This window comes from Cetorhinus maximus, chromosome 14, assembly GCF_964194155.1.
Source record: "Cetorhinus maximus chromosome 14, sCetMax3.hap1.1, whole genome shotgun sequence".
NCBI classification, from domain to species: Eukaryota; Metazoa; Chordata; class Chondrichthyes; order Lamniformes; family Cetorhinidae; genus Cetorhinus; species Cetorhinus maximus.
In genome coordinates, this window is record NC_135892.1 from 10,457,300 (window position 1) to 10,472,731 (window position 15,432).

General features: G+C 39.7%; 1 protein-coding gene across 2 annotated transcripts in view; it reads right to left on the reverse strand.

The window, feature by feature from the left end:
* Positions 1-15,072, reverse strand: part of kif16ba (kinesin family member 16Ba) — a 126,479-nt gene extending 111,407 nt beyond the window's left edge. For both annotated transcript variants that reach the window (XM_078556474.1, XM_078556475.1), the window contains exons 1-4: positions 14,960-15,072; positions 10,180-10,249; positions 5,129-5,242; positions 1,906-2,022 (exon numbers count right to left, since the gene is read on the reverse strand). In XM_078556474.1, coding sequence (XP_078412600.1) covers positions 1,906-2,022; positions 5,129-5,242; positions 10,180-10,215 — 267 coding nt within the window. In that variant the 5' untranslated portion in view covers positions 10,216-10,249; positions 14,960-15,072. The remainder of the gene's footprint in view (positions 1-1,905; positions 2,023-5,128; positions 5,243-10,179; positions 10,250-14,959) is intronic.
* Between the last annotated feature and the right edge of the window lie 360 nt (positions 15,073-15,432).

The window sequence follows — 15,432 nt, forward strand, 5'->3', positions numbered from 1 at the left end:
AAAATAATTCAAAAAACATTATTAATAAAAACAGACTGCAACTATTAGAAACGTTATCATATCTGTTTGAGTGGAGCCAAGAGATAATAAAATATCGGTTAGGAGTACATTAAGTCCACCAAATAGTGAGAAAAAAGGAAGATGAGATGTATTGGCAATTTAGACAGGTTTCAACAATATCTTATATTTATATAGCACCTTTAATATAATAAAACATCCCAAGGCTCTTCACAGGAGTATTATAAAACAACATATGACTGAGGCACATAAGGAGAAAGGAGATCAGATGAGTTACGTAGATTTTAAGGAGTGTTCTAGAAGAGGAATGCAAGGTAACAAGGTGGAGAGGTATAGGGAGGGTATTCCAGAGCTTAAGGCCTAGGCAACTGAAGGTGCAGCAATTAAAATCACAGATGCTCAAGAGAATAGAATTAGAGGAGTGCAGATACCTTGGAGGATTGTGAGGCTGGAGGAGGTGCCAGAGATGGGGAGAGTTTCTATTGGTGACAGGTTGAAATTATAAAACAGCCTACTATAAGACATAAATTTGGTATGATAGGTAGTGGGGAGGGGGAGGGGGAGGGGTGCTTAGAATGCATCAAGGACCGTTTCCTTAAATCACTATGCTGCATATCCAACAAGGAACAATGCAGTGCTCGATCTGGTTGTAGGTAACAAAGCTGAAAAAGACAAAAATGTAACCTGAAGGCAAAGGAAAATTTAGGCATAGCACACCCACAACCCAATTAGCTTCGCAATGAAAACAGTAAAGGAAATGAAGAATTTAAAATTAATGTGCTTGCCTGAAAATTAGTCAACATCAGTGAGATGAAAGATGATGCAATCCAGATTAATTGTTTGTAATTTTTTTAACATTCTGGTAGATTGACACATTTAGATACAAGATAAGGTGCAGGTTTCTACAATTCATAGATTTTTTTCTGTATTAATCATATTACTGCTTGTTTCACTCACAAAGGCTATGACAAATGTCAGGACTTGATGGGAGAAATAGGTTGTATGAAATCTATGAGAATAATACAGAAAAAGGTTATTAAATATATATAGAATGGAAGCAATTGGAGATTGGAAAAGAGTATATAAGATGATTAGCAAATAAGAGAATGGACAAGAAAGGAATCAGGAAGGTCATCTCGTACTTGAGAATGACCAAATGAAAAATGTTTTAATTATTTTATACCATTTTACAGAGGAAGATGAAAATACAATTGTAAAAGTACCCGGGGAGTTTGTGTAAGAGTCATTACTGGGCTACATTAAGAAAAGGGGCAGAACATAGAAGTAAAGCAACCAGTTCACATATGATGCATTCCAAAATACTAAATGAGGTTGGGGGGGGGGGGGGGGGGGGGGAAGAGCCAAGGGGCTGGGTGGTGGCAAATGTTATTTCTCTGTCCGTGAAAAGGGAAAAGAATAAGCTAGGAAATTACAGACCAGTCAAGCATTACCTCCATTGAAGATCAAATTCTAGACCCATAATATAGCAAGAAATTAGCAAACATTTAGTGTATTAAATTTAGACATGTGATCAGATAAAGCCAACAAGGAGCTTTAAAGGCTAAGTCATGCCTGATTAATTTTTTAAAACTTTTTTCGAAGAAAAACAAAATCTACAGGGGAAAGTGGCTTATAATGTGATATTTCTATCTGAAAATCCATAATTTCATTTTAATGCTTTAAGATATTCACATAAAATGATTTCTTGTTTTTGGCAAGGATCTTTTAGACCAATTCCTAAAGTACCTGCCAAAGCCCTCCAGCATTTGGCATGAAAGTGGGGGAGGTCTGGTTCACAGGATTTGCTCCGTGTCTACACCATTGGCCGTAGGCACTGGAAAAGCTACTCAGTGTACCCATCCCATACTGCTACCCCAAACTTCTTACCGGGTTTCCCATCATTGTATATGATTTGCCAGATCCAGTCTGGCCGTAAGCAAATATGCATGCATTGTAGCCTTCAAAGGCAGCTTCAAGGACATCAGTGCCAAGATCCTTGAAAACCTAGAAGAAAAGCATATTTTCCACATGACAGAGTTAGATCGATGTTTACACTACTCGGTCTCTTAAGTCTAGGTAACTTAATTCCTTCTTAAGTACAAGTACTTAATCCTTTATGTCAACTGCAAAACTATCTGACTTGTCACACAATAAATAGCTTTCACCAAAACAGTCAGTTACTGAAGTTCGAGGCTCAAGTCAGGGCAACCATGGAGGCAGTAGGGCCAAGTTGCAAGTGTTCTCATCACATAAAGTCCTATTGTCAGGTCAGTTCATTTATCTCTTCAGCCTGCCTCAATTTATTAATAAAAAGGTGATTGACAACAGAACCAGAGGCAACATGAGGAAGCCGTGATCGGGAATGCACTACCTGAAAGGGTGGTGAAAACAGATTCAGTAGTAACATTCGAGAAAACAAATATTAGATAAACGTTTGAAGGGAATTTAAAATTAAACAGGGGAGTGGAATCAATTGGAAAAGTTTACCAAAGAGCAGGTGCAGACATGATAGGTTTTATGGCCTCCTTTTTTGCTGTATTACACAATCCTAGGTAAACCCTTGTTTTTCCCCACAGGGGTGATATATCAGCTTTCAGTACCAGAAGTGTCTACTTGCTAATGCTGCCATAGGGCTATAAAAGCCTTGTGACCATTGCTTCACATTTGACATGTCAACGATACGCACCAGACTTAATAAATGATAAACACTCATCCCAGTCTACATAAGCCACACCATCACTACCAACTTGAATATTTGTTGCTAATCTTATGCTGCCTTTGTGAAAAATGCTGAAAAGCTTAAAATAAACAAGAATTAATCTTTTATTGGAATTAGATTATATCGCACCTCAACTTGCACCACAGAACAGTGTTATAGCAGTTCAATCATTGTTCTTTACAGCTGCACCACAATATCTATTATTGGGATGGCAACCGGCAGAAAATAACAAATTACCAAGATTCTAATTATGGATTACTGATGATGGAAGGTTATGCTTCCTCCATTTACTTTGTCAGCTTGAAACTAAATCCTCCACTTCTTTTGTTTTCATTGCTTGTTTGCCAGCATTCAGCTGTTGCTCCTCCCCATCTCTTTAATCACCCCCAGCCCTATTACTCTCCAAGAATTCTGCATTCCTCCAACTCAGCCTCTTGACCAACCCTCATTTCTTTCACCACACCATAGGTCTGTACCACTGGCACAGCCTTGCAATATGAGTTTTAATATTCCTTGGATAAAAAGGGCACGTGGTTTGCTCCCTGTCCTTTGCTAATCCCATTCAATGTCAATTCCTGTAATCTTGAAAGCCACTTAATTATTGCGGTCATAATAGCCCGGATTTTGCAGTTGTAATGACAGTGAAACTGTCAGCATTTGCTATCATTACCCCTCCGAAACGGACAGGAACTTCCGGAGTCTAGACATGCGCAGTTAACCATGGAAATCCTGAAGATGCTGTAAGTGACTCCCTGCTACTCCACAGGGTGAGCTATTGAAGTCCCTGCAGATGGCAATCTTTGGCAACATCCAGAGAGCAAATAATTTTTTTTTTTAAGTGGATCGCCAATTCCATACTTCCAGAAATGTTTTTATTCCCCCCATGGTAGGTTACAATCAAGTAACCATGGTTATCCAATTACTTGTCGCTGTCAGGCTACAAAATCTGTGATATCAGCTGCAGCAACAAAATTGAAGGACTAAAAGTTTTAAAAAGAAATTTGAGGATCTACATCCAATTTTTCTTTTAATATCTCAGACTTGGCTGAAAGCTTCATTAGGTAAACAGGTGGGGAAAGAAGTGCCCACTAATGGGCCCTTACCCCGCTCTGGAAAGGCATCAACATGTCTTCCCCTAATGTCCTAGAGCCTACAGCCTCCCTTTCTCCTGGCAATCCCTAGAGTAATCCCGAGGGTCATCCCCAGGGGTGATAGAAGATGGTGGAATCAGGCAAGTTTCTGCACCCCATAGCACCCCCATAATTTACATGGTATCCCTACCCCAGCCCTGCAGGGGAAGTGGCTGGCAAGGGCAGAGATTCAGAGAGAAAGCTGGTAGAGGTGGGAATATGGCAGTAAACCTCCTGGCCTTTGATTGTTAGCTGCCACTGCACTCTAAATCAGGCAATATCGTGGAGGGAACTCCAGCCCTCAATCTCAGGAGTAAACAACCAAACCAACCCCACTCCCTACAACCCCAGGCAAACCTCCCAACAAAATAATCTCTGAAGGTTCCGTCTATCTCTCAAAGCTAACAAAACAGAATTCCAGAATGCCTATCCAACTTTAACTCATGCATATGATTCTGACTAGTTGCACGGCCATAGCAGCACATGCAATATCATCTACATTCGTCCTGAATCATGGAATTGTACTTACGCCAATATTCCTTTTTTTAAAAATACAAGACATCACAGCGATCAATTTTGCTTGGAATCTTTTCCACATTCCTACTTCTCTATGTAAAAAGAAATTCTAAATCTCTCCTCTCGTTCAAGATTTTCCAACGTGTGCTCTATCCTGCAACTGTTTCTTCATCTTCAGTTTTCTGCCCGAAGGCAGGTCTGACCCAAAGCACACTGATCTCCACTGCGGGGAGGGCAAGAAGGCAGATCCTGAATCCACCTCTGCCAGAATAGGGATCAAACACCATTCTGTTGGCACCAATCTGATCCACACTGCTGTCCAGCCAACTGAGCCAACCTGCCTCACAACCAGGAGTCCGAGTTGCTGTGGCAACATGCACTTTTATATGCATGTTGTGTCCAAAGTTATGAGCAGTGATAGTAGATTTTCTTTCCATCACATGACTGGCCAGGAATCTCTCCTGCTCTTACCGCCTGCCAATTGGTGTACATTGGAAGTTTTTTGCAGGTTGACACACAACCCGTTTGGCTGCGGTATGAACGCAGCTTCCTTGGCCATTAAGTCCTGGAGTGGGGCCTGAACCCAGAGCTCCTGGCTCAAAGGCAGGAACGCTACCCACCGCCACAAGTCCTGCAAACACTATTTATATTAAATAACCTGCATGATGATCCATGCCTCTGATTTTTTTTCTGTGTGAAGTAGGGAGATGGTGATATAAAGTGCATTTAATCAAGAAAAACATACCCTTTCCTGGGATACAAATTTGGGACTCCTGTAATCAGCAGACCAGTAAGAATAGTCATATGTAAATGTCTTTAGCCGCTCACGTCCAGAATCTCCTGAATTTCCTTCTGGGATCTATTGGGGGAGAGCAAAAAAAAAAAATCTTTAAAATTATGATCAATTAAAATTTCAAAAAAATATTTAGGTTATGTGCGTGTTTGAAAGAAAATATTTGAATATCCTCATTGCTAGTAAAAGCGATGCAATAACTACTTTAACTCATATTTCAGGGACAAGGCTGTGTTGAGGACTTAAGAGCTCACCACATTAAACCTCAACATCTATGTAAACTTCCAAAATGGTTCTACATTCAACCTGAAAAGAGCCCATTGTAAGATACTCACAAACCTACTTTAAATTTGGGAACTGATAAATGTTTTTACATACAAAGTGAAATAAAGCACATTCATTTTGGATGGAAGCACTGTTCACCGCAGTTCAACATTGGCAGTGGTACAGGGAACATCACTAGAACACACTACTCAGTCACCAGTGCAATGCTTTACTTTGAACACCAAAGCATTTCTGGAAAAGAATGTGCTTACACTGCATTGAAAGCATATTGATGTTCAATACGAAGAAGAAACCAGGGGATATAAAATGTACCTGATTTTTAGCATTGCAACATTCTAGGTATTTCATGTTTAACACTTTAAACCACTTTTTGTGCTGGTATTTTTCTTTATATTCCTTGCTCATATAATTTTTCTTTCTCCTGTACGTTAATTAATTCATTGTTTCAAATTATGATTCTCCTTCAGTTTTTTTGTATTTATTCATGGTATTTAAGTGTCACTGGCATGACCAGCATTTGTTGCCCATCCCTAGTTGCCCTTAGAAGGTGGTGGTGAGCTGCCTTCTCAGACTGCTGCAGGCCATGTGGTGTAGGTACACCCACAGTGCTATTAGGGAGGAAGTTCCAGGATTTTGACCTAGCAATAGTGATATAGCTCCAAGTCAGGATGGTGTATAGCTTGGAGGGAAATGTGCAGTTGGTGGTGTTCCATGCATCTGCTGCCCTTGTTTTTCTCAAGGTCGCAAGTTTGGAAGGTGCTGTTGAAGAAACTTTGGCAAGTAGCTGCAGTGCATCTTGTAGATGGTAAACACTGCTGCCACTGTGCATCAATGGAGGGAGTGAAGGGTTAAGGTGGTGGATGGGGTACCAATCAAGTGGGCTGCTTTGTCCTGGTTGTTTATCCATTATCTTCACTCATGCCTCAGGAGTAGATGGTTGCGGTTTCACCCATCACTCCAGGATGAGCACATAATGTAGGCCAACACATTGAATACAATACTGAAGGAGCACTGCATTGTAGAAGGTAACATTCTTCAAATGAGGAGTTAAACCAAGGCTCTGCCTTCCTGATTCAAGTAGACATTAAAGATTCCTTTGGCACTATCAAAGAGCAAAGTACTCTCTCAATACCATAGCGAACCAGCCTGAGGATCTGGTGTACTGTAGCTACCATCTTAAACAATGGCTTAACTATTGGAATATGATCTTAGGTACCCACAAACAAGGTAGATAGATTTTTGATAGGCAAGGGAGTCAAGGGTTATGGGGGGGCAGGTAGGAAAGTGGAGTTTAGAGCACAATCAGATCAGCCATGATCTTATCGAAAGGTGGAACAAGCTCAAAGAGCCAAATGGCCTATTCATACTCCTAAGTCCTGTGTTCCTATTATTACTTTGTACTGTACAAGAAGGGATCTTGAAGGTGTTAAAGATATAGGGCACATCTGCTCCAACCGTTGATTTTTATGAGTACCTGCAGTTTTGACAAATCCCAACTACTGTCCTTCATTATTCGATGGAAAATGCTATGGGGCCATTATCATTCTTGTCTTGACAGGATAACTCCAATGCAGATTAAACCTGTGGTTGTCCAAACAGTTCTCGTTCATTTATCAGGGCTCCCAAATATGCAAGGGAAGGGCTTTCTTCAGCCCATGAGCAAGATTCAGAACAAAGCAGTGAGGTGGATTTGTGGCAAAAGATAAAAGCAGCTGCAGGAAGCAAGGATTTTGGACTATAAGACCGGTCACTAAAAACCCTGATGGAGAAATTAACCTCACAATGGGCACATCTCTTTACCATAGCCGTTCATGTGCAGAACTGAATTAAGCAGCTGGTAATGAGTAACCCTGGTGTGTGGTACTTGACTTAGATGTCAAGAACAGCAAGGTGGCTGGTATGACACTAGCCATCCTTGTGTGGATCCTTCTAGCAAACTAACAGGTGCCCACTGTTATATCTTTGTAGGCCATCTCTCATGTACTGTCCTTTCTGATTCATCATGGCATGACAAGCGTTATTGTGAACAAGAACCCCAGAAAGGTAACAACACCTTCAAGACACCAGATGTCAACTTTTTTACTATGTAAGATGCAACTAGAGCGCTCCATTATCCCTATTCTATCTTTACCTTGACTATCTTGTTTCACAGCATGGTCACAAAACTAAGTTAACAGGAACAAATCTCACATCATGCACCTCAGCAGAAGCCAGAATCTATATACACAAGGATCTAGTTTAATCTCACATGATTAAGGTTTTTACATAATTTTTGCTTATAAATGGCTTGTGGATTTTGATTGTGGCTAGAATTAATGAAACGGTTGTTTATTCTCAAGATACTTTACAGTTTAATCTGTCAGGATGTTACAGAAAGAATGTGATGGCACTAGAGAAGATACTGAAGAGATTTACAAGAATGTTGCTAGAAATGGAGGAATTTAACTATGTGACTGGGTTACATAGAAATAAACAGTAGCAGGTGAAGCTCCATCCCTCTGGTCAGTATCCATTTAACAGAACCAACAACCCACAAGATATATTGACTATCCATGGTGTGGGCAGAAGGATGGTGGCAGTGCACTCAGAGATATATGGTGAGCTGTACTAATCAGAATGCCACTTGCAAGGAGCTTGCTGTCTCTATCACAAGGTGTCAAACTCATGATGGTCAGTTGTCTAGAAATCACCCTCCCTGGGTCAGGGTTTGTGAGGGAAAGAGACAGCATGGAGAAGGGGAGGGAGTATGTGAGAGAAAGAGAATTAAGATCCTCTTTGAGATCAAATGGTAGCTAGATGGTGTACCTGCAGGTGAACTTCATAACTGCACTGACCACCTGTGAGGGCTTACATATATAACATGGAGTTGACATACACTGTATTGCAGGTCTCACACTCAGTCCATTCCAAAGGCTTTCATTATTAATTAAAAGATGTTAAAAAAGCAGAAGTTTGCATCATCCTTCCCCTTATAAAGCCCACATTCTTGCTTATTATCTCCCTAGACAGGATGACAACGAGAAACCACCGCAAGAGAAATCCCCAGAGCAAGGCAGTTTGTCACTTTTTTGCTTTTCCAACAGCTGCCAGTCCTTTACCTTTGAGCAAGAATGGTTTCATCACAAGATTTTCTGCTGTCAAGTATTTTGAAACCTTATGATACAGCAGTGTACTGGTTCCTTGGTAGAACTTTCCAATTTAGTCCAATTTTAGCACATTCTTTGTCCAGGATTTGCACTAGATTGTTTGGTTTGAAGAATATTAAATGTAAACTGCTACTAAGTTGTACTTAGAATCATAGAAAATTTACAGCATAGAAAGGGGCCACCTGGCCCACTGTCTCTGCGTTGTCAAAAAACAAGCCACCCAGCCTAATCCCACTTTCCAGCATTTGGTCCGTAGCCCTGCAGGTTAAGGCACTTGAGGTGCATATCCAGACACTTTTTAAATGAGTTGAGGGTTTCTGTCTCTACTACCCTTTCAGGCAGTGAGTTCCAGACTCCCACAACCCTCTGGGTGAATATGGTTTTTCTCATCTCCCCTCTAATCTTTCTACCAATCACTTCAAATCTATGCTCCATAGTCACTAACCTCTCTGCTAAAGTAAATAGGCCCTTCCCATCCACTCTATCTAGGCCCTTCACAATTTTGTGCATTTCAATCAAATCCCCCCTCAGCCCCCTATGTTCCACGGAGAACAATCCCAGCCTATCCAATCTTTCCTCATAGCTGTGAATGGGGTGGCTTTTCTCATAAGATTTTTCTTTGCACTGTTTTAACATTTAGCATATTCTAAAAAAAAATCCCCGTATCCCTGTAAATATGAAGAATAATTTTCACCATTTATATGACCACAGTAACAACTGCATGTAATAAAACAAAGTGGCAAGTACATTTTGATGACAGAGGATGATAAGGTTTTCCTCATTTGTTTTGAAGTGACTATTATGCTTTTTTTATGCTATATTTTTAGCATAACTGGCAATGAGTCACAAGCCGATCTGGTAATCAGAGTTCCCAGGGCAGACTCAACTAGTTCTGGACCTATCTCCTCACTGGTACAAAGCGCTAGCTTGCTTTAAACAAGTCACCCCCAAGAGACATACAGCTCATTCTCGTCAATGGACCATGCACAAAAATGGATATTTACCTTTAAGTAATTATCATTTCCCTACACCCACCCATCCCCTGTAGGGGTAGAACAATGCACAAAAACCATTTTCTCTAGCATTTCTTTGCCCTTTAAAAATAAGGGTTGTGTTTTTAAAAGTTGGTCGAATTTTATAGCGGCAAAGTACAAAAACGAACAGGTTTAAAAGCTTAAGAGGTAGGGCACACATTATTATTTAGTTAAAAAGACCGATGAGATCAGATCACCATTTACAATGAAGAAAATGGAGTGTGGGGCTGTGAAATAACAGAAAATTGCCTTTAAGTCGAAATGTTACAGAATCAGGCTTCCACAGAAATGGAGGCAAGATTATTAGGGTTCTTAATAAACAACAGGCATTTGTCTATAGATGACGTGACCAATTTGCAAATGCTAAGTTGCAATTCCACAGTAGATCTTTGCATTTTCCAGATACAATTGTCAAGTTACTGAACCACGCCAACAAGTGACAATCAGGTCTCTAAAATATACCGAAAAATATTAAATGGACTGTTCCCTATACTATTGTGTACTAAAAGTGTGCTGATACTATTTTAAAGAGCTATACCTTTAAGTTTGTGATTGTTGTTTTGTTTCCATCCATGTGTATGATGTACTTGGCATCCAAATCCTTTTCTCTGCACAGAAATAAAGATATTTATTCATTAATAAAATTACATTAAAAGAACTTGTCATGTAGTAGGTTGTAGCAAATCAGCAATTCTATCAGTTTTATTTATACGTATTTCAAGAAGCAAACAAATAATTATTAATACATTCTACTCTATGCCAATTTTACAGCAACTACTTTCTTTCTACAAAGTTTCATGTTATCATTTTTGTTAAAATGAGAGAAATAAAACAAGATTATTAATAATATCCACTTGCCTGGATGAGTGCAGCTCCAGCAACACTCGAGAAACTTGACACCATCCAGGACAAAGCAGCCCATTTGACTGGCACCCCATCCACCACAATAAACATTGACTCTCACCATAATGGCAACAGTGTACCATCTACAAGATGCACTGCAGGAACAGCACCTTCTAAACCCAGGACCTCTACCACCTAGAAGGACAAGGGCAGCAGATACATGGAAACACCACTGCCTGCAAGTTCCACTCCAAGCCACTCACCATTCTGACTTGGAAATATATCACCATTCCTTCACTGTTGCTGGGTTAAAATCCTGGAGCTCCCTCCCTAACAGCACTGAGGGTGTACCTACACTACATGGGCTGCAGCAGTTCAAGAAGGCAGCTCACCACCACCTTCTCAGGGGCAATTAGGGGTGGGCAACAAATGCTGGCCTAGCCAGCGATACCCACATCTGATGAATGAATATATTAAAAAAGTAGAGAAAATTTGACTTGGCAATTGTTAATTGGCTATTTTTGCACCTTTTGGAATACAGTCGTAAATCCTCCTTTCTCCCTCACACACAAACCACCACCCCCCCCTCAACCCCCGTGGAACACATCAGGTCCAGAATTTTACACTGCCCCACTGGCGGATTTTTAGGCGGTGGGGAAGGGGGAATGAGTGCAAAATTGAAGGGACAGGGTTCCTTCTGGGTTCCTGCCGGCCCCGACCACACAGCGATTAACTCCAATAGTCACAATGCATGCTTACATTGTGTTTGCATCACATCCAAGTACATTAGCCTGTGATTTTTTTTTAAAAATCATGACTTTCCAATCTATCTGGCTTCATTCCCAAAATCTAGAGCTTAGGTGGGGAGTGAAAGAGGAGGTAAAAGGACACTAATAGATACAGTCACGACAGCTCCCACTAATCCTGTTAACAGCACATTATCCGTACTCATTGAGCTACATAAAAATAAGAGGTTATCAGAAACCACCTAAAATGATACCAGTAAGGAATTTGTTTAACTACTGCATTTATATGTGTATCATATATGATGCTAATATATGCAGACAACAACAAAGATAACTAGCATTTAATAACAAACCCCTTCAATTACCTTTAATAAACAACAGTAATGTATCAGCCATATCATTATACTGATGCTTTAAATCTTAAAACATGGCACCACACTCACGGTGCTACAAAGGCAAAAGCAATGATTGTTTTCAATCCCAATTTAGCAATGTTTCAAAATCCTATTGCAAAGTGTTAACCATTTGATCAATGTCTCTGGCAGACAAAGAACTAAAATGCTATAGAACTATGGAAACAAACAGGCTTCTCTTCAATGACTCTGACATTAGCTATCACTCAAACCCACCTGGCTCTTCAAGGTGGCCAGTAGTTGATCTACGGAGGTATGTCCTTGTTTCCTTTTTTCAAAAAAGTTCAGTGCAAAAAATGAATTTTAGATGTAGAAACATTATGCAAAACCACTTAGTCAATGACTTTGAGTCACCTCCAGCTCAATCTATCCACGTGGAAGCCAGTTTGGGAGTAAGCTGGCTGAATGGGTGGGAAATGGCATGACTGCTTCAGCCTCATACTCCGGGAGGTAACACTATGCAATACAAGTAAATTTAAAAGTCCGTATGACTCTTCTTCAGAGCTAAAGAGAAGTAAAAATAATTTTTACTTCTCTTTAGCTCTGAAAAAGTCATACGGACTCGAAACGTTAACTGTTTCTCTCTCCACAGACGCTGCTGGACCTGCTGAGTTTTTCCAGCATTTTCTGTTTTTGTTTCAGATTTCCAGCATCCACAGTATTTTGCTTTTAAATTTATTAGTACCTGCCAGCACAACTCCAACACCTTGGACTGACTCACAAATCATCCCATAGAATTGAAGATTTTACATTTCTACAACACCTTTCACAACACCAGGACATCTTAATGAAGCAATTTTGAAGTCTAGTCACTGCTACACTGTAGGAAACGTGACAGCCAAATTGCACACAGCAAGCTCTGACAAGGGAAATAACGACCAGATAATCATCTTCAGTGATGCAAGGGTAAATATTGGCCAGGACACCAAGGAGAACACTCCTCCTCTCCTTCAAAGTAGTGCCACTGGACCTTTTATATCCACCAGAGGGGGTAGACTGAGCCTCATTTTAATGTCCCTTTGTGCTACTTCAAGAATTCAATAGAGTTGGTTAAAAAGGGGTTTCCTTTTAGAAATGTAGGATTTTTAAAATCTCAGCCTCTAGGTGTTTTGTTATTGAAGCGATCCTCATTAGCTTCCGCTGAAACTTGCACACGCCCAGCTGGCATTCACATGATACGTCACAAAGATGCCTGCACCTGTGTGTTGTGGTTCTCAGTTTGTGGAAGTTACAGTCCCTAAATCTTAAATCACTATATACTTTTGGGTAAAATTCTGCAACATTTAATCTATTTCCTGGCAACACGAGCAGAAAATATGCATTAGAAACCATCCAGGTCATCCATGTGGTGTCCACCAAGGAACTAGAATCTCTACCCAGCTGCTGGAAGCTTTGTTCAAACATCAGTTTACTCTAGGTTTGCCAAAAGCACTGTGCCAGCCTCAAACTCATTATGAAACTCACAAAAAACTGTATCAAAACTTGTACAATGTTCGTAGCTAAATTTATACCACGCACACTCTGCAACAAGCTACTTTACTCTGCCAGTATAGCCAAAGGAATACAAGCAAGTAATATGAAGCAGTTTATGAACAAATCACATATTTCTGAAAGTAATCCTAAAAATCCTATATGAACTGTTGACGGCATTAAAACCTTCCTAGGACATAACAGTTTTCACATTAGTTATATTTGGGTAAACCAAGCAGGTTAGGTTGTATTCTTACAGCCCGTGGAAGATAGGGATGTAAAAGGGCAAAGTGTGTCATGTTAATTTAACATTGGAATTTCTGCTGGATTATCTTCCGCCGCCACCCTAAATGATGACCTTTAGTGACTTGCCTCATTCATCAGTAATAGCAACTGCAGATGACAGCGGAAATTGTACAAGAATTATAGAAAAAACCGAAAATATTTCATTTCTCATGTGAACAGGAAAATATGGAACTATGCTTTGGACAAGATAAATAACATAGAAAATCTCTGACAAGTCACCATGTACTGGTTCCTACACTCCTACAGAAGTATTTCCTGAAATAAATCACAGCTTGTTTCTTCACTGGGAGGTATTCAGATTTTCCTCACCCAAATGATCACTTTCAATAGTGCAATCACAAAAGATGCAAACAATTGGGATGGGGGGCAATAAAAACAGCTCTTTAAAACAAAACGACATTTGCTAAACTGATAATGTGTTCTGTGCTTGAATCACACTTAAAGATGTGTGTTAAGGAGCTCATTTGGCACTTTGCCTAAGCAAACTTTAGTGTTACTGCTTGTATGAGCCTGGCAATCTAAAGATGCTTTTACAATACAAGCTTTGGCTCCACATCATTAAACTTATGTAATGTAAAATGGACATCAAGATTCTCTTTTCTGCTTCACTTCAGTGACAGGTTGAGTTCTGGCTCAGGATTCAGGCCACACTTGCACTTTAACTGCAGCTTTCTTATGAAGCAAGACTGCGCACCGGCAGTACTACTATGCAAACTTAACGTTTAGAATTTCAAATCAGGTTTAAAAAAATTGTATTATATACAGGGCCACTGCTTCAGTGACTGGAAAGGTCATATTCAGTGGGTATTACATGGGATTTCCATTAATATTCTAGGAATCATTTTTCTATGATTTGAAATTGTAATCAGTAGCCTTGACCATCATATGCAAGACAGTTATACCCAGAGCTGTAGTATGGATAAAATTTCAATCATTCAGCAATGAAGGTGGTACTTTACCACTGAGAGAGATGCATAGTGCAAAGCCGACATGCATTAAAAAAAACCCAGAAATGCCTATAAGCTATATGCAGATTACCAATAACACAGTTATAAGACGGTTCAGGGAAGTCTTTTGGGATATGTGACGAAACATATTTCTAGGTTATTCATTACAGAGTAAGCAGTGTAGTAAAACTCATTCAGTGCATATAAAGTTTTTTTTTTAATGCCAGCAAATCTACGGGACAAAGATTCAATACAAAAATCCTGAATCAATGTTCAAGGCCACTGATTTATGCTTTTCAAAAAGCAAGAGTTGTAAAATTTAATCCCCAAAATTGGACTAATTGCATAGCTCTTTCAAGGAGCCAGCATAGGCACAATGGCCTTCCATACTGTAAGATTCTATGATTAAGTATCAGTTATGAGGAATATATCATGTAATTGTTTCTGTATTGCTCGTTGCTAGATCAATTCAAAACTAATTCTACTGCCTTGCTCTCTTCCCATATCCAGCATGTTTCTTTCTCTGCTTCCAATATCCATCCACCTTTCTTCAGTCCATTGGTTGCATTTATCCTGCAATCACATTTACTCACTTTGGTCCCTTATCCTTTCAACACCTTTTCCTTTATCCACCTATCCAATCTAATACTGATTGTTGTCAGTTTCTGTTCAGCCGCTGATCCCAGAACTTAAAGAAGCGTCTCCTGTCAGAAACAGATTCTAGTTTCAGGAAATATAATCACCAGCCTTGGTAAAATGCTGCCATGATAGCAAAAATGTCTGACAATGCAAACGAATCTCAACTCTCAGCTGTAAGATATTGTCAAAGTGAAAACACAAGCATCACTCCAATGATAGGATGTTAATAGCTAAGTGACTTGTAAAATGCTTAATTTAAAAAAACTGTTAGATGGTATAAATGGGAGACATTGAAAAGTCAAGAAAAGGTGCAAATAGCTAAAAAGGTGAATAGGCAAGAGAAAGCCATCTTAATAAAAAAGAAAAGGGGTAAACTGAGAAAAAAAATGTAGATGTGGAGGGTTTAAAATAAAACAGAAATGTTGGG